The sequence below is a fragment of the Coregonus clupeaformis genome, chromosome 6 (assembly GCF_020615455.1).
Source record: "Coregonus clupeaformis isolate EN_2021a chromosome 6, ASM2061545v1, whole genome shotgun sequence".
In the NCBI taxonomy this organism is placed as follows: Eukaryota; Metazoa; Chordata; class Actinopteri; order Salmoniformes; family Salmonidae; genus Coregonus; species Coregonus clupeaformis.
In genome coordinates this window covers 15,414,003-15,432,108 of record NC_059197.1, presented here as the reverse complement: position 1 = coordinate 15,432,108, position 18,106 = coordinate 15,414,003, and the positions used below count along the sequence as shown (strand labels likewise).

The 18,106-nt window shown below is 44.8% G+C and overlaps 1 protein-coding gene across 2 annotated transcripts in view; it reads left to right on the top strand.

Annotated features, from left to right (window-relative positions):
• LOC121567755 (seizure protein 6-like) overlaps positions 1-18,106 on the top strand; it is a 146,150-nt gene that overhangs the window by 111,095 nt on the left and 16,949 nt on the right. For both annotated transcript variants that reach the window (XM_041878010.2, XM_041878008.2), the window contains exons 6-12: positions 546-714; positions 1,772-1,938; positions 4,052-4,246; positions 4,355-4,493; positions 8,591-8,787; positions 9,632-9,826; positions 10,478-10,669. In XM_041878010.2, the coding sequence (XP_041733944.2) occupies positions 546-714; positions 1,772-1,938; positions 4,052-4,246; positions 4,355-4,493; positions 8,591-8,787; positions 9,632-9,826; positions 10,478-10,669 (1,254 nt within the window). The remainder of the gene's footprint in view (positions 1-545; positions 715-1,771; positions 1,939-4,051; positions 4,247-4,354; positions 4,494-8,590; positions 8,788-9,631; positions 9,827-10,477; positions 10,670-18,106) is intronic.

Genomic DNA, 18,106 nt, shown 5'->3' with positions numbered 1-18,106 from the left:
AAGGGAGTGACATATACAGGGGAGGTAATCAGGAAGGTGATGGAGTCCAGGTGAGTCTGATGAGGCACTGGTGAGCATAACGATGGTGACAGGTGTGCATAATAAAGAGCAGCCTGGTGACCTAGAGGCCAGAGGGGGAATATATGTGACAGGGATGAATACTTTTGCAAGGCACTGTAAGCCTGGTGTCTACCTAGCTGACCTTCACCTCGTCTGTTGTGATAAACTGATATCAATACCAGACCCACTCTCTCTTTTATTCCCTTTACACAAACTCAGAGCTTGCTCTTACTCACCACCTCCACTCATTGTGTTCTCATGATTTATCTCTAGTCATGATTTCTCAAGGTATTCTCTGTCATTACACATTCTGTTTGACTGGGATTTAAGCAAATGTTTTTCCCAGACTAAAATACCTCTCTCCCTCCTCCTCCTCCCATCCCATTTTCCTTCTGTCCTCCTCCTCCCATTTTCCTTCTCTTCTCCTCCCATCTATCTCATCTTCCTTCCTCCCATTCCTACTTCATTCTCCATGGGCATCCCAGCTGCCTGTGGTGGCATTGTCCGGAATGCCACGGTCGGACGCATTGTGTCACCCGGTTTCCCTAGCAACTACAGCAACAACCTGACGTGCCATTGGCTGCTGGAGGCCCCAGAGGGACAGCGAGTGCACGTCCACTTTGAGAAGGTGGCCCTGGCAGAGGACGATGACAGGTGTGGTGTCAGTCAGGGGGTTCACTTCACTACAGTGTTCAGTCAGACCTGGGTTCAAATAGTATTGATTTTCTTCCAAGTATTTTGACCTTTGATTAAGCGTGTCTTGAGTGCCAGATGGGTGGGGTTTGCACTTAGAGGGCTATTCCATTGGTTATATTGCACCAAGCCAACTCAATAAAGTGTATAGCTTTAAAAGAAAGAACATACTATCTGAACCCAAGTCTGCTACAGTGTTCTGACCTTAGTGCTCTACTCCAGTACACTATCCAGTTCTAAGTGTCCACTTGAGTTTAATAATCAATCAACAAGCAGCCAACATCTCATCAGAGTCCTACTGCTGGCTCTGTGACAGTTGGACATGATTCTCACCTCAGGCTCATGGTTCTGTTGTCACACATGTCATATTACCAGTCCATTCCTCTGCTACACTTCAGGGCATCGTCTCATCATCTGAGATAGAGATTCAGTGGAACATCTGTGTCTCTGTGTCAGAATGGAAATCTATTTTTTTGAAAATGGTGAGAGAGGAAGGGAGAAGGAGAGAGAGAGAAATACAGAAATAATTGGAAACATTTCAATCACCTTCCTACTTTCTTTTTTGACTGTCATTATGAAACTATTCATGATCCTTATTGGAGTCATAATGCTCTATGACTGCATCTATCAGCTGTTGTGAAAGTTTGTAAGGCAATATAACACTTCACAAGAAGGTGCTTCAAGTGAATTAATTGAATTGACTAGGACATGCTTATTTGAGTTGAGATAATGTTGTTTTTATGAGCGGTAGCCGCTGTGTCTGGAGACAATAACAAATTGACTTTTAATGAGGTCAGTAGGCTAGCTGCTCAGCTGTACTGAATATATCGTTGGCCTTTTATGCAGAACAGTCCAGCCCAATGCTTTAATACTGTATCACATTCCTTCCTGTTGCTTCGTCTCATTAGGAGCTTCAGTCCAGGTGGCTGAGGTAACTCTGATAACGTGCCCACCATGCATATTACGAGGTCTTAGAAATCCAACCAGGTACTGATGTGTTTGAATTTCTCTATTTCAGGCTTCTGATTAAAAATGGGAACAACATTGACTCTCCTCCGCTGTATGACTCATATGAGGTGGAGTACCTGCCCAACGAGGGCCTGGTGAGCACCTCCAGACCCCTCTTCATAGAGCTCACCACTGATGGAGCAGGCACCTCCACCGGCATCGCCATTAGATACCAAGGTAGACACATCCCCATGGGAGCTAACACAAGTCTTCAGGTCTCGGTTACACCTCAACCCCTTTGACCTTCTCCAACTCACAGAGACCCATCCAGGTCACGGCACCAATGTTACTGACTGGGTTAGAACCAATGATCCCTCTAAACTGCGTGCGTGCGCGCCCGCGCACTTCCTCCAGGACTGCTGCACAGAAGAAATGCCATGCTGCACAGAGACGCAAGAGATTGAACTTCACTGAGTTCGCCCCATTAGTTGCACTATATAGATCAACGTTTTTTCTGTAATCGAATCAACATTATATCAGCCCCAAAACAAAACTTTGCAAGATTGAATCTGTGATTTTGTTGTAGGCAGAGCCAGAGCGCAACAGAGTAGAATTCTATTGACAGGGGTAGCCCACAAGCGGTCTTTCAATCACCCGCGAGTGGAAACGCTTTTCAGATCAGTTCAGATCAGAGCTCAGAGCTGCCCGTGTGCACATTTGTTGATATTGTTTGCTAGTCAGCGAGTTATTAGCCCAGTTATAGATAAGTATAGGTCAGCAATGGGGAGTTACTGCTTCCTACAAGAGCACAAAACGTTTAGGCTACATTTCAAGCTGTCTTTGAAAAGCCAGTCAAGTAAAACGCTTATGTCTTAATTAAAGGGGCAGTGTTGTATTTTGAGACAGGCTTGAATATGCAAATAAGGTAATAGGCAGAGGGGTAGCCTACATTGTCTAATTCTCTGTTTGGTAATAATAATACTTTTTATTTTTGTAAAGTGGTTTCTTGCATCATACAACACACTACAATGCAATTTACTGTCCCTTATTTGGCCCATGGTGTTACAGACCAAGTAAAAAATCATTAATTAATGTCAAGCCCTTCATAATGTAAAAACGTTTTTAAAAGTCTCATGCAATGTAGGCCTGCATTGAACACCACATATAGACTTCTGTACGCTATATCATAGAAATCAAAAGCTATTTCCATGTGAAAATGTTCTGGGATTTGCTCCATTGGTTTTGTTGGTAGGCCTACATTATGCTCAAATAGCCACAATAGCCTATTGGCTACTGTCTAAAATTGTAAGGGTACAGCCTCAGTGTTCACTGTAAACTCGCGCCGGAAGTTGGACAAAATTCTCACAACATTCAAGTTTGCTCAGTGCCCCAAAAATTTTGAAGGAACAGTTGTTAGAACGCAGGTTCCCTGTGTGCCACAAGACTAGGCCTAGGCATGGGGATCAACACAAGTCTTCAGGTCTCTGGAAAGCGTACTCAAGGACACTCACACTTCCCTCACACACTCAGTCCAGCAGTTGGTAGAGCATGGCGCTTGCAACGGCAGGGTTGTGGGTTCGTTTCCCACGGGGGACCAGTATGAAAAATGTATGCACTCACTAACTGTAAGTCGCTCTGGATAAGAGCGTCTGCTGAATTACTAAAATGTCAAATTTAATATTGGTGGAGCTAAAAACTGTTGTTTAAGAAATGCATCATGCCCTGCAGACTGGCAAAAGACACTGCCTCAGGCCCTCTCCTCTCCTTTCCCTCCTCTAAATAATTGAAATGGAAATATGTCAAACATAACAATCAATTAAAGTCCTCTGCTCTGACTAGTTTAGCTACAAACTCTCAAATGTTTTATTTTTCTCCACGCTCATCCCCAGTCATCCTCTCTACGTGTGGCAACTAATTCTTATACGTGGCTTTTCAAAGGGCTGTTCAGAGCTTGGAGTCAGAGCCACATCACAGGTCCTGGAGTATTTCTCCAATCAGATCAATTTAATCTGTATAGGGCTTCAATTTACTGTAGCAAATGGGATTACGCTGTGAGAGAGCAGCGCTGCTTATTCTAATGGACCTTGTGTGGGTTGTCTTTAACAGCATTACCCTGTTGAATTTGACACCGGGTGTAACTGCTTTAATAGTGCTAATCTCGCCCTGATTTGAACCATTACATGTGCTGTCAGTCAGTGGGTTGAAGCAGCAGAGCACCAGATAGGCAGCGAGCTAACGGGCGGCTCGCTTTCGGCAAAGTCAATGGCCCACTGCCTATGGCACACATGGGGCTCAGTGACACAGTCTGGGCTTTTTTCTGTGATTGATCCACATATCCTCTCTTTCACAGCATTTTCAGTGGGCCACTGCTACGAGCCGTTCGTCAAGTACGGTAACTTCACAAGTAATGACAGCATGTGGGCAGTGGGGACAGTGGTAGAGTTCACTTGTGACCCTGGCTACACCCTGGAGCAGGGCTCTGTCATCATCGAGTGCATGGACCACAACAACCCCCAGTGGAACGAGACTGAGCCCGCCTGCAGGGGTATGCTGTGTGTTTTTGTTCTGTGTAGGAAATTAGCTGTACGATATTGTTGCACAGAGTATTTTTGTTTACTGTATGTGTGTGTTTTTGTGTGTGTGTGTGTTACAGCTGTTTGCAGTGGAGAGATGACTGACTCTGCTGGAGTGGTCCTGTCTCCTAACTGGCCAGAGGCCTACGATAGCGGCCAAGACTGCATCTGGGGGATTCACGTGGAGGAAGACAGGAGGATCATGCTAGACATCAAAGTGTATGTATCTTAACTATCGCTTACGTTCTACACCACAGATTCTCCTGAACATCAGATATAACATTTATGCAGATGCAGAAAAAGGATGTTAGCTATGGGAACCCTTTTAAACAACGTCCTGGCAGCACATTCCCCTCCCCATAGCAGTTCGAGTGGAGGACACCCCACCACAGAGTAGCTCTGCAGCACATCTCTGCACTCAGATCATTAGGAGAAGCTTTACTGCTGATGTACAAACACAGCCCCGACTTCAAACAGAAACTGCCAGTGCAAAGAACTACCCCACTGTGACTGGTTAAACAAATGAAAAGAGAAAAGGGCTGAAGATAAAATAATATGTTGCTCTTGGATGGGACACATAAGTACCAGCAGACAAAGGTTAATTACCAACTGGAGCGGAAACTAATTATTTCACGGGGGTTCGGACAGAGGTGGTGTATGTGTGTTCTGCTGAATCAGATAGGTTGAGTTGAGCAGAGCAGGGGAGAGGAGTGAGTGTTTTCCGTGATAGTGATGTCAGGTGAAGGCTGGGAACAAAAGACCCTGCTGTGTCAGACCCTGATAGATGAACCATGCGTACAATCATTTGGCTTCCTTAATTAAGAACTGGCTCATTTGCATATGTTGTCTCTCTTGCTCTCCTCTCTCTCTTCGGAACGCCTCAGCTGCGGTTGTACATTCTGAAGCATTGTAACAAATGGCATCCTCCATGTTTGGGACAAGAAGCTGTCAACATAATTAATTTCCTATTCATATAGAGGGGAAGCGATTTGGGCAGATATGACTTTCAGGGACAACAGTGAAACGCATTCAGCTCAACCTCGGAGCGTTGATGAGAATTCCGTTTGCATGTGCATGTGGGTGAGACAGAGAGAGAGAGAGCTATCTAAGGATAATGTACAGGATTTCCTCCCCATTTCCTCCTGTTTTGATGTGAACATCAATATCAGCATACGCTGAAAGGTGAACAAGGGGAAATATGAGAACCTAACATCTGCAATCTCAGTTTAAAGGCATCACTCAAACCACTGTTATCATTCAGTACATCCTCAAAGAAAGCATTCAGTCTCTGATCATAGTGCTGCACAAGGAGTGATTATGCTTTGAGTCCAGTCACTGATAATCTGAACACACAGACTCTCGTGCCATGAACCTCATGTACCATGCCTGATGCCTCCCTCCTGTCCCACTAGTCACGCCAGCGTTCTGGAACACAATTGCACGGTGTGCCTTCCTAAAGCTCATTACCAGGGTTTAGGAACACTTTACCACGGTAATGAGAACACTCTCATTCCTCTATGATCATTCATCACCGCCCAGCGTCCTGTTCCCCGCTCCCACAATCACACAGGACCAGGGGCCCTAATGACGGCTGGGACACTTATTCAGGGGCCTTACTAATGACGGCTGGTTCATCCCAACCAACCAGGAGGGCTAGCTAGGCGCCCGTTAAGGGCTCAGGTGCAGGAGGAGGGGCTGTGAACGACATGCAGGTGTGGAGGATGGTACACCTGGGGTGTAGTTCAGCAACCCAAGTTCAGATGCTCCAAATGTTGATGGAGTGCTCCAACGCCTAAATGGTGTTTAGGAGTGTATGGGAATGGGATTTAGCTGTGTCTCTGCCTTGATGAACTTGATGATCAGAAATACACATTCTGAATACACACTTGCACGCAAACACCCATGCATGTGACCTTTGGCAGTTGTAGTTAATGTAAATCATTTGCACACTTGCATGCATATATTCACAACCATACCAATATACACACACTGTATATGCCACCCCAGCAGTCCTATGGTGTTAATAAGGGAGGAAATAGTTTGCAAGTCAGACAGTGATTCTGGTAGTTTTCATATTGGCTTCCATTATAGTGTGCTTTGTCTTCGGTGAGAATTTAGTGAGAAGAGCGACAGGATATTTCATGCAATGATGCATCAAATATTACTTATAGCACTTATACCTTGATTAGGTTTGTCTCCCAGGGCTGGAAGTTGGCAGGAGAACTCATTGGCTTATTCCATCACTAGTATCGCTGATAACTGTGTTGACCCTGAGCCTGCTTGTCTGGATATGTTAGCCTAGCACTGGGAGTTGAGGCGGAGTGAAGGGATCAGTGGCTCTGGATCCCCGTCCAGCCAAGATCTCACAAGCCAGGGAGGAGTGGATTAGAAATGTGATATTCCATCAGAACTTTCATTCAGGTTAGTCTGTGGGGACTAAGGGGTGCAGGGGTGAGATGAAAGGAGAAGGTTCTAATGACCATTGGGCAGCCATCATGACTCCAAATGACTGAGTTTAATCGAATTATGATTTTATTGAGGGGTATTAATTTTGCTAAACTAGCTAGAAACGGGCAGGTTGTATTTATTTTTTACTTGTCCTGGACATGAATTTCAAGTTCTCTCAGTGGTGGAGAAGAGATTAGGCCGATGCATATGAGGAGTTGTCTGAGATAATGCATTGTGAAGGAACATGGTGGCAGGCAGCTGGGCCTGTGGGCCGAGTCAATCTGAGCCTGTGTTTAAATTACACTAAATCAAGTCACTGCCACACAATAGAAAGCATGATTCATTTTCGCTGCAGATATGGCAGCACAGCTATGCAAAGGCTTGTTTAACTTGATCACAACAAATGTAATGCAAGCTGATACAATTTCTCAACCTGTCCCGCTCTGTTGAGGTGAGATGCATTTTCAGGCGTCAATAAATTACTGCAGGTTTAGCTTTTTCTGGAGCTGCAATACAGATGCATCAGCAGAAAATACCCACTGGGCACACACTGGTTGAATCAATGTTGTTTCCACGTCATTTCAATGAAATTAAGTTGAACCAAAGTGGAATAGACGTTGAATTCACGTCTGTGCCCAGTGGATAGTCTAAGCTGTGCTGATATTTCAGTAGTCTGATACACCTGATCTTTGCCAAGACGTGTGTGCATCATATCTATAATGTCTTTAAACTGAACTCGGTTTACAGAGTGTAAACAAGTTGACGAGATTGAGACATTTTTACACTCTCTCTGTTATTCATGTCATACAATACACTACAGATACACGACTGCATTACAGAACCAAATCTCTTTATCGCTCAAATTGTTTAGGATTTTTTTTCTGTTAGGCACCATAGTGATTAATAGTTCAATTGCTTGCGTTGTAATTAGTTTTATCAGGAGCCACTTGTGATTAATTAGAGACAGGAAAGAGTAACGTGTCACCTCCCTATTCAGGCTGAGAGTGATTTCCCCCCTACTTTAAATCAAATCAAATCAAATCAAATCAAATTTTATTGGTCACATGCGCCGAATACAACAGGTACAGACATTACAGTGAAATGCTTACTTACAGCCCTTAACCAACAGTGCATTTATTTTAAACAAAAAAGTAAGAATAAAACAACAACCAAAAAAAGTGTTGAGAAAAAAAAGAGCAGAAGTAAAATAAAGTGACAGTAGGGAGGTTATATATACAGGGGGGTACCGTTGCAGAGTCAATGTGCGGGGGCACCGGCTAGTTGAGGTAGTTGAGGTAATATGTACATGTGGGTAGAGTTAAAGTGACTATGCATAAATACTTAACAGAGTAGCAGCAGCGTAAAAAGGATGGGGTGGGGGGGCAGTGCAAATAGTCCGGGTAGCCATGATTAGCTGTTCAGGAGTCTTATGGCTTGGGGGTAGAAGCTGTTGAGAAGTCTTTTGGACGTAGACTTGGTACTCCGGTACCGCTTGCCGTGCGGTAGCAGAGAGAACAGTCTATGACTAGGGTGGCTGGAGTCTTTGACAATTTTGAGGGCCTTCCTCTGCAGTGTACTTTACATCCCACACTGGTGCTTAAGGAGAGGGCTCTGTCTCAGTTGACGCACATGGTTTTGTCACTCTTTTCAGTAGAGCTATGGTGTTCCAAAGTAAATGAAAAATGTAAACAGAATATCCCAAAGCAAGAAAATTATTTTAGTGAGGGTGCTTTAAAGTTTTTAAAACAGATACAGAAAACAATGACAAATAAACTATAGGACAAATTAGCTAGTAATGTGAGAGTGTACGTGAAGGACAATTCATTGTGCACAGTGAAATACATTTTCCTTCTGTCTTTGTGCTCCAGCCTCAACATAGGGAAGAACGACCTGCTGACGTTCTATGATGGAGATGACCTGACTGCTAAGGTGCTGGGTCAGTACGGAGGCTCGCGGCCACACTTCAAACTCTACACCTCCATGGCCGACGTCACCATCCAGTTCCAATCTGACCCAGCCACCAACATTTACGGCTACGGCAACGGCTTTGTGGTGCACTTCATCGGTAAGGCCCCGGAGTGAGTTAGGAGAGAGTGTGAGGTCGAGAGGGTTCAGGAGGAGGAGACACTCTTAAACATAAAAAGGAGGGGCCCCTTCTATCAGCACGGTCGGCACGACACCAGAGCGGAGCCAACCCATAAAGCAGACATCTGATAAGACGTAATGAATTCCATGTATAGAGAGGGAGAAAGAGGAGGCAGTGGAATACTGATGACTGGGAGAGAGAAGAGACAGAGAGAAGAGTGAGAGAGAGAGACAAGAGAGAGAGAGAGAGAAGAGAGATAGAGAGACGAGAGAGAGAGAGAGAGAGAGAGAGAGAGAGAGAGAGAGAGAGAGACAGAGAGAGAGAGAGAGAGATAGAGAGAGAGAGAGAGATAGAGAGATAGAGACAAGAGAGATAGAGAGACAAGAGAGATAGAGAGACAAGAGAGAGAGAGAGAGAGAGATAGAGAGACAAGAGAGAGAGAGAGAGATAGAGAGAGAGAGGTGGTTTTATAGTCTGTTCATGCCTCTGACAGAGATGGAAAGCAAGGCCCAGCCAAGTGGTGCAGCTGTCTGGTATTACTGCGTGTGTTTGTCCACATTAGCCTAGTCTGCAGTGTGCCCTGTCCTCTCTGGCTTCTGCTGTGGCTAGAACGGGCACCGCCAGGCTGCCTGGCAGACAGACCTCCCAATGCATGGCACTTGTCACACTAGATTGAAATTCCTACAAAATGGATGTCCTCTATTGAGTTTGTCATGAGGTTCATTCATTTGAATGCAAAACCACACCCCTCCAGCTCTGTGCGCTCTGTAGTGAGTGGCTTCTTCTCTTGATCCCTTTCTCTCTCCCTCCTTCATGGATCCAGAGGTGCCTCGTAACGACACGTGTCCAGAGCTCCCAGAGATCACCAACGGCTGGAAGAGCACCTCCCACCCTGAGCTGGTCCATGGCACGGTGGTCACCTACCAGTGCTACCCAGGCTTCCAGCTGGTGGGCACAGAGCTGCTCATGTGCCAGTGGGACCTGACCTGGAGCGGAGACCTGCCCAGCTGTGAGAGAGGTGACTACCACACACACACTGGCACACAGAAGGTGCATTGTAGGTGTGAGAGGCAGTTTCAGTTAAGGACAGGCTAAAGCAGAGGCTGATGGGTAAAAACATTCACTGCTAGACTGATATTTCAGAGAATTTAATAGGCTCTGTGTTACAGCTCCTCCACACAATACTCCTGTTCTATCCAGACGACCTGGATGCTGCAGAGTAGAGACAGGATAATGTGACAGAGTGTCCTTGGTCTTGGTCCCCTTTCCCACAAAGTGACAGGCACGGCATTACTGACCGGTAACAAGACACAGGGGTTTGAAGCCTCATTTGGACGTCTGTCACGTGAACATTATTACCACGCTGACCCTTTTCCTACTGGGCCCAGGATTGGGTTTGTGGTTTGCTGCTGTGAGGGACTGAGACACAGAGATAATCTCTTTATTTTCCAGCTCGGTGTGTTTATGTGTCTGCAGGTTTTAATTAGAAAAAGGCCCGGGCACCACTCTGGCCCCATTGGATAACCACAAATAAGCATTGACAAATGCTAATAATACAAAAAAAAGAACAAATTGTATTCACTGCACATGAGTAAAGCGCTGTTTTTTTTCTGTGTGTGTGTGTGTGTGTGTGTGTGTGTTTGTGTCTATGTGTGTGTGTGTGTGTCAGTGCTGTCGTGTGTCGACCCAGGTACTGTGGAGCACAGTCGCAGGGTGATGTCCGGCCCGCGTTTCACTGTAGGCTCCACCATCCAATACATCTGTAACAAAGGCTACACCCTCTTTGGAAACAGCCTGCTCTCCTGCTACAACCACGGCTCCTCCGGACCTAAATGGAGCGAGATGCTACCCAAATGTGCCTGTACGTACCCCCTGGTCATCAGGCTGCTAAAACATCTCCATTATACACACTTCCCAGCTAGCACATGGTTCTTTGGACATTGTGGGAACATACATTTTTGGTTTCCCATTGGTTCTGGGAACGAAGCCTGTAAAACTGAAACTTTTTTAAACGTTCTGAGAACGGAAGTGAAAATTTCACCTGTTCTGGCAACATACATTTTTAGGTTGCAGGGAGGTTCTGAGAACGTTTTAATATGGTTCCCTGAAAGTTTTGCTGGGAGGTTTTATTACCGTTCTGAGAACAGAAATTATAGGTTATTTGAAGGTAATTAAATAACATTTAATTGAGAATATGAGAATATGTTTCAATAAGAATTTTAATAACACTGCTTGCTTAGTTTGGGTTAACTGTTTAACTCCAAGCAGAGATAGGACACATGTAAATTAATTTGTTTAGGGAGTGAACGTTATTTATAATAAGGGTTACATGGAGAAAATCTGACCTCTCAGAAATTAAAATGGATGGCCCTCCCATCAGCAAAATATATTTTACCTAAACCCTCCCTGAACGCTTGAAAAAAAACAAGTGACCCTCTTCTATAACCAAAATGATAATTAAAACAAAGTGGACAGCAGAGGACATGTCTACTGTTTACCCTCACTTCCTGGACAGACCAGAGCCTTAGATACGCAGTTTTATAAACTGTTTTTCTTCCCATAAGCATTACATGGCAAAGTGGGAATGTTGATAGCACACAGGGCTGCGGGATAGAAGGTTGTGGGTTCGCAGTCCACCGTAGACACGAGTAGGGGTGGACAGATCTCCTGTATAGTTAAAGCATTGCATGAATCTATCATCGTATTTGGGAGGTCCAATAAAAAATTGCCTTTTATAAACATTTCTTGCAATTCTACGTAATTGTACATATTAGCGGAATCTTTTTTTAATACCACACAAATTACCGAAATTATAGGTTAAGAATGGACAGAGAGATAGGCCTATGTGTTCATCTTATCATATTTCTCCAATGCCAAATCAGTGTGTCTTGTTTGCAATGAAACTGTCATTGTTTGCAAATAATAACATCTGAGACTTCATTAGGAATCTGAGCATGGTAGGCTACTTTCAAAATGTAGGCCCACCTTTCCACCCCAGACAGAATAGGCCTACCGACGCAGAAAAATGTAAGCTTTAACTGCTGGCTACTTTTCTTCCATTGCTTAACCCAACGAGAGAAGGGCACAAGTGTTTCCCTAAAAGCTATCTGGGTTGAAACTATTTGACCTAGATAGTTTGTGTGTATGTATTTGTAACAGATGTTAATCGTACTCTCCTTGCATTGTGTTTAGTTTAAAGAAATCACCCCAGCCAGTAGTCCCAGTTTATCGTTATTTATTATCTGTGATTAAATAGGAAACAGCACGTTAGTTGTGCAGGGCTTAATGTTGTCGATGGTAAAATCTGTAGCATGAAAACAACTGTGTTAGCAGTGAGCTTATGTGACCATTACATCGGTGCATGCTAGCTAACACACTTATATACAGCAATGATATACCAAAGCACATCCCAGAAAGCCCCTCAATCCCTAACAGGTACCATAACACATGTATAAATCAGGAATGTACAGCAAACTTGTACACATTGTAAAATATAGAAATAGAATACAGTATTCAGAACGTGACCTACCCCTTAAATCACATTTTCATACTGGGGAGACCTAACGTTCGCGATCTCCCCCTATCTGCAAGCGGGGCCAATAACAACACGCCTTGTTGTCATCGGAATTGAACCAACCAATAAGAGTGCTTGAACATTAAATACACATTTCTTTAGAGGAAAGTAGAAACATAACCAACCCTATTACATTATCCCCTGCTGAATTCCACTTGCATACTATAAAGAAATAATAAAAACAAAATGAGGTATGCAGTACCTTGCAATATATACAGTTGAAGTCGGAAGTTTACATACACTTAGGTTGGAGTCATTAAAACTCGTTTTTCAACCACTCCACAAATGTCTTGTTAACAAACTATAATTTTGGCAAGTCGGTTAGGACATCTACTTTGTGCATGACACAAGTAAGTCATTTTTCCAACAATTGTTTACAGACAGATTATTTCACTTATAATTCACTGTATCACAATTCCAGTGGGTCAGAAGTTTACATACACTAAGTTGACTGTGCCTTTAAACAGCTTGGAAAATTTCTGAAAATGATGTCATGGCTTTAGAAGCTTGTGATAGGATAATTTACACCATTTGAGTCAATTGGAGGTGTACCTGTGGATGTATTTCAAGGCCTACCTTCGAAATCAGTGCCTCTTTGCTTGACATCATGGGAAAATCAAAAGAAATCAGCCAAGACCTCAGAAAAAAATGGTAGACCTCCACAAGTCTGGTTCATCCTTGTGAGCAATTTTCAAATGCCTGAAGGTACCACTTTCATCTGTACAAACAACAGTACGCAAGTATAAACACCATGGGACCACGCAGCCGTCATAACGCTCAGGAAGGAGATGCATTCTGTCTCCTACAGATGAACATACTTTGGTGCGAAAAGTGCAAATCAATCCCAGAACAACAGCAAAGGACCTTGTGAAGATGCTGGAGGAAAAAGGTACAAAAGTATCTATATCCACAGTAAAACGAGTCCTATGTCGACATAACCTGAAAGGCCAGACTACGGTTTTGAACTGCACATCGGGACAAAGATCGTACTTTTTGGAGAAATGTCCTCTGGTCTGATTAAACAAAAATAGAACTGTTTGGCCATAATGACCATCGTTATGTTTGGAGGAAAAAGGGGGACGCTTGCAAGCCGAAGAACACCATCCCAACCGTGAAGCACAGGGGTGGCAGCATCATGCTGTGAGGGTGCTTTGCTGCAGGAGGGACTGGTGCACTTCACAAAATAGATGGCATCATGAGGAAGGAAATGTATGTGGATATATTGTAGCAACATCTCAAGACATCAGTCAGGAAGTTAAAGCTTGGTCGCAAATGGGTCTTCCAAATGGACAATGACCCCAAGCATACTTCCAAAGTTGTGGCAAAATGGCTTAAGGGCAACAAAGTCAAGGTATTGGCGTGGCCATCACAAAGCCCTGACCTCAATCCTATAGAACATTTGTGGACAGAACTGAAAAAGTGTGTGCAAGCAAGGAGGCCTACAAACCTGACTCAGTTACACCAGCTATGTCAGGAGGAATGGGCCAAAATTCACCCAACTTATTGTGGGAAGCTTGTGGAAAGCTACCCGAAACGTTTGACCTAAGTTAAACAATTTAAAGGCAATGCTACCATTTGTGGGCTGTGGCAAGGGGTCCGGGCAGTTTACAACAGCCGACACTGGCCTACTCACTTCCTGCGTCAGTGTGGTGACCAGTGGGGGCAGCCGCAAGGGACATGGAGCCTTGCACTTCCTCTGGTACTCCTCCAGCCTGCCATGGACCTCCGCAGCCGTTCACTCATGCAATGGTTTGCACATGATTTTCAATGACAGCTCTGGGTTCAGACAGTGCTTGATGAACATGACAGTCAGAACACGTGACGGATTGTCTAGCTCCTTGTTCTGCCTCTTCAAACAGTCCTCTGCCACCTCTATGGCCCTGTTCAGTCTAATCCAGTAGTCAAATGGAGTCTCTCATTCTGTTACGCACTCCTCTCGGAAGAGGGAACGCAACACCATGCTACAACTCAACGTGGTGTGAAAGAGGTTTGGGACTGTAGGTGTGAGTAAGGATGACAAAAGGCAGAGAATACCGTTAACAGGGGATTTATTCCTTCGCACGGTAAGTTTGGGGAAAAGGGGCTGGACGGAACAAAAGCAAATAAAGTAAATATCAAAGCCCCCTCTCCTACCTTACCTGCCTACCCACTACTTACTTAACTAGCACCACCTGGTGCATTAACCAAAATACAAGGGATGGTCCGCCCAGGTCTTTCCTAGTGTGCATAGACAGTTAACTTCTACGGGTAATGTATGCCCGCGGGCCTCTTGCCTAAGCACTCCCTAGGTGCCTTCCCCTTCCCCCCTTGGGAACAAATGAAACAAAATAACACAAACTGGTTCACAACAAAACCTGAGAAAAACTCAGGACATTAAAGAAACTCTCTGAACAACAAACTAACACAAAACATTACAATCAGCTCTCACAGCAACAACTACACAGTACATACCAAATGTCTTTGCAACAACCAACATGCTATAACTCTCAGCCATTAGCCCTCTCTCTCATCTCTGGTCCCCCCCCTTCTGAGCAACAGAACTGGGGCTTATATAGCTTCAGAAGGAGTTGGTAATTGGAGACAGCTGCGTCCTGACGAGGGCGCAGGGTCAGCTCTCCAATCATCAATGTTCATTGACCAATCAGCTGCTTGTTGGGGAATTTCAGGAACCCATTTCCTGAAATACATACATAAAAATACACAACCCACAACACAGAAACTGGGGAACGTAACACCTTCCATTGGCAACGTAGAATAAACATCAGCATGTCAGAGTTGATTGTGTCCCTAAAGTGATGCTTCAAAATGTCAAAAACCAGTCTAGGGCCCTGGCTTAAGTCAACTGGGTTACTGCGTAGGCTTACTCTGACCATATCCCGTGCCCGACCAGTCCGCTTGCCCAAATCTTAATCTGACCTCTCCTGCCAACTATAGCCCTTATTCTGCATGTACGCTAACATGAACTCCTCCAACTCATGCACTGTGCATTCTTCTGAACCATCCCCCCTAAAACACACTGGTTCCCTGACATCATTTTTCACCACTACAATTAGACTAGAGCTGTCCCCAACCTTGGTACCACCAACATTATCATCCTTCTGAAGTCCCACCCCATTTCCCATAGCCTTTGATTCCAAACAAGAGGCAATATTTTCACCACTACCTATGGAGTGACCTATCTGCTTAACAATGCCCGCCAGGAAATCCATAGACACATCCCCATTCCTAGGACTAGGTGAAACTGGCTCGAATGCAGTGAGTTGAGGTAGCTCTAAATCATGCAGAAGGCACACACTTGCCTGTGCAGTTGATCTGGCCAGAGGTGTGGAAGTGGAGAAATAGCTCCCCCCTACCCACTGACAGTGAAGGGTTAAACATGAACTCCCCTACCTCTCCCAAAACCAAAACTCTACATGTTATTTTTTAAGGAAATAAAAATCACAATCAATATCAACACACTCATAAAATCAGCTAGAATATAATGCACTCAAAATGAAAGTTCAGTGGTAGTTGCACCTGTCTCTAACAAGACCAAGAAACGCCCTCATAAATAGCTCTGTCGCCTTCGTGTGGCGAAGGCGTCGGAAAGTATATTATATTTCGTGTGGCGTTAATTGGCGTCGGAAAGTATATTATATTTCCCCCACTCACTCATGCTACCAGGAGCTTCCTGAGAATTCTGCTCGTGCAGAATGCGAAACAGTTTATATGCACACGCTAAGCCTCCGGTGTGCATCAGCACCCACGGTACTTCTTGAAGCCGGCTCGCGGATCCTCCCAGCCGGGGGAGTGGGCGGATTTTCTATCTTGGGCTGAGTACGCGCAGAATTCCCTCCACTAACCTCACTCCTTTCCAGTGCGTGTTGGGGTATCAGCCGGCCCTGGCACTTTGGCATCCGAGCCAGACTGAGGCCCCTGCGGTGGACGAGTGGTTTCGGCGTGACACAAAAACAGTTTTTATTCTTCTTATTTACATAAGTATTCAGACCCTTTGCTATGAGACTCGAAATTGAGCTCAGGTGCATCCTGTTTCCATTGATCATCCTTGAGATGTTTCTACAACTTGATTGGAGTCCACCTGTGGTAAATTCAATTGATTAGACATGATTTGGAAAGGCACACACCTGTCTATATAAGGTCCCACAGTTGACCGTGCATGTCAGAGCAAAAACCAAGCCATGTCCCCAAGAACACAATGGCCTCCATCATTCTTAAATGGAAGAAGTTTGGAACCACCAAGACTCTTCCTAGAGCTGGCCGCCCGGCCAAACTGAGCAATCGGGGGAGAAGGGCCTTGGTCAGGGAGGTGACCAAGAACCCAATGGTCACTCTGACAGAGCTCCAGAGTTCCACTATGGAGATGGGAGAACCTTCCAGAAGGACAACCATCTCTGCAGCACTCCACCAATCAGGCCTTTATGGTAGAGTGGCCAGACGGAAGCCACTCTTCACTAAAAGGCACATGACAGCCCGCTTGGAGTTTGCCAAAGGGCACCTAAAGGACTCTCAGACCATGAGAAACAAGATTCTCTGGTCTGATGAAACCAAGATTGAACTCTTTGGCCTGAATGCCAAGCGTCAAGTCTGGAGGAAACCTGGCACCATCCCTACGGTGAAGCATGGTGGTGGCAGCATCATGCTGTGGGGATGTTTTTCAGCGTCAGGGACTGGGAGACTAGTCAGGATTGAGGGAAAGATGAATGGAGCAAAGTACAGCGAGATCCTTGATGAAAACCTGCTCCAGAGTGCTCAGGAACTCCGACTGGGGCAAATGTTCACTTTCCAACAGGACAACGACCCTAAGCACACAGCGAAGTCAACACAGGAGTTGCTTCTCTGAATGGCCCAAACAGAGCCCAGACTTGAACCCGATCGAACATCTCTGGAGAGACCTGAAAATAGCTGTGCATCGACGCTCCCCATTCAACCTGACAGAGCTTGAGAGGATCTGCAGAGATGAATGGGAGAAACTCCCCAAATACAGGTGTGCCAAGCTTGTAGCGTCATACCCAAGAAGACTCGAGGCTGTAATTGCTGCCAAAGGTGCTTCAACAAAGTACTGAGTAAAAAGTCTGAATACTTAAATGTGATAAATGTGAATTAATTTGTTAACATTTCTAAAATCCTGTTTTTGCTTTGTCATTATGGGGTATTGTGTGTAGATTGATGAGGGGAAAAAAATATTTCATAAATTTTAGAATAAGGCTGTAACGTAACAAAATGTATAAAATGTCAAGGGATCTGAATACTTTCCGAATGCGCTGTATGTTTTTAAATAACATTCTTAGGGCTTTCTTTGAATGTTACTAATGTTTTCTTGTGTTTTTTATGGAAAGTTCTTAATGTTCTGAGAACGAAGGTTACGTATGTAACCACGGTTATGTGAGCTATATGGATCCCTCCAATATATTGGTATCACTCTGCGGCGGAGGGATACATCCGAGGTGAGGATTTACAGATTTACTCCCATGTACACCTGTGTCACGGCTGGGGTCCACCCATATATATAGACCCCGTGTCCACGACACACGTTCTCTACATCATTTTTGAGGCGCCTCAAGCACCGTAGAGGATTGGAGTGATCCATATAGCTCACATAACCGTGGTTACATACGTAACCTTCGTTATGCTTCACTATTTTGGATCACTCCAATATATTGGTATACCCGTATCAGATTTACTCGGTGCTAGAGACCCTGGCCAGCCAGCGGCGAAGTCCCAGCG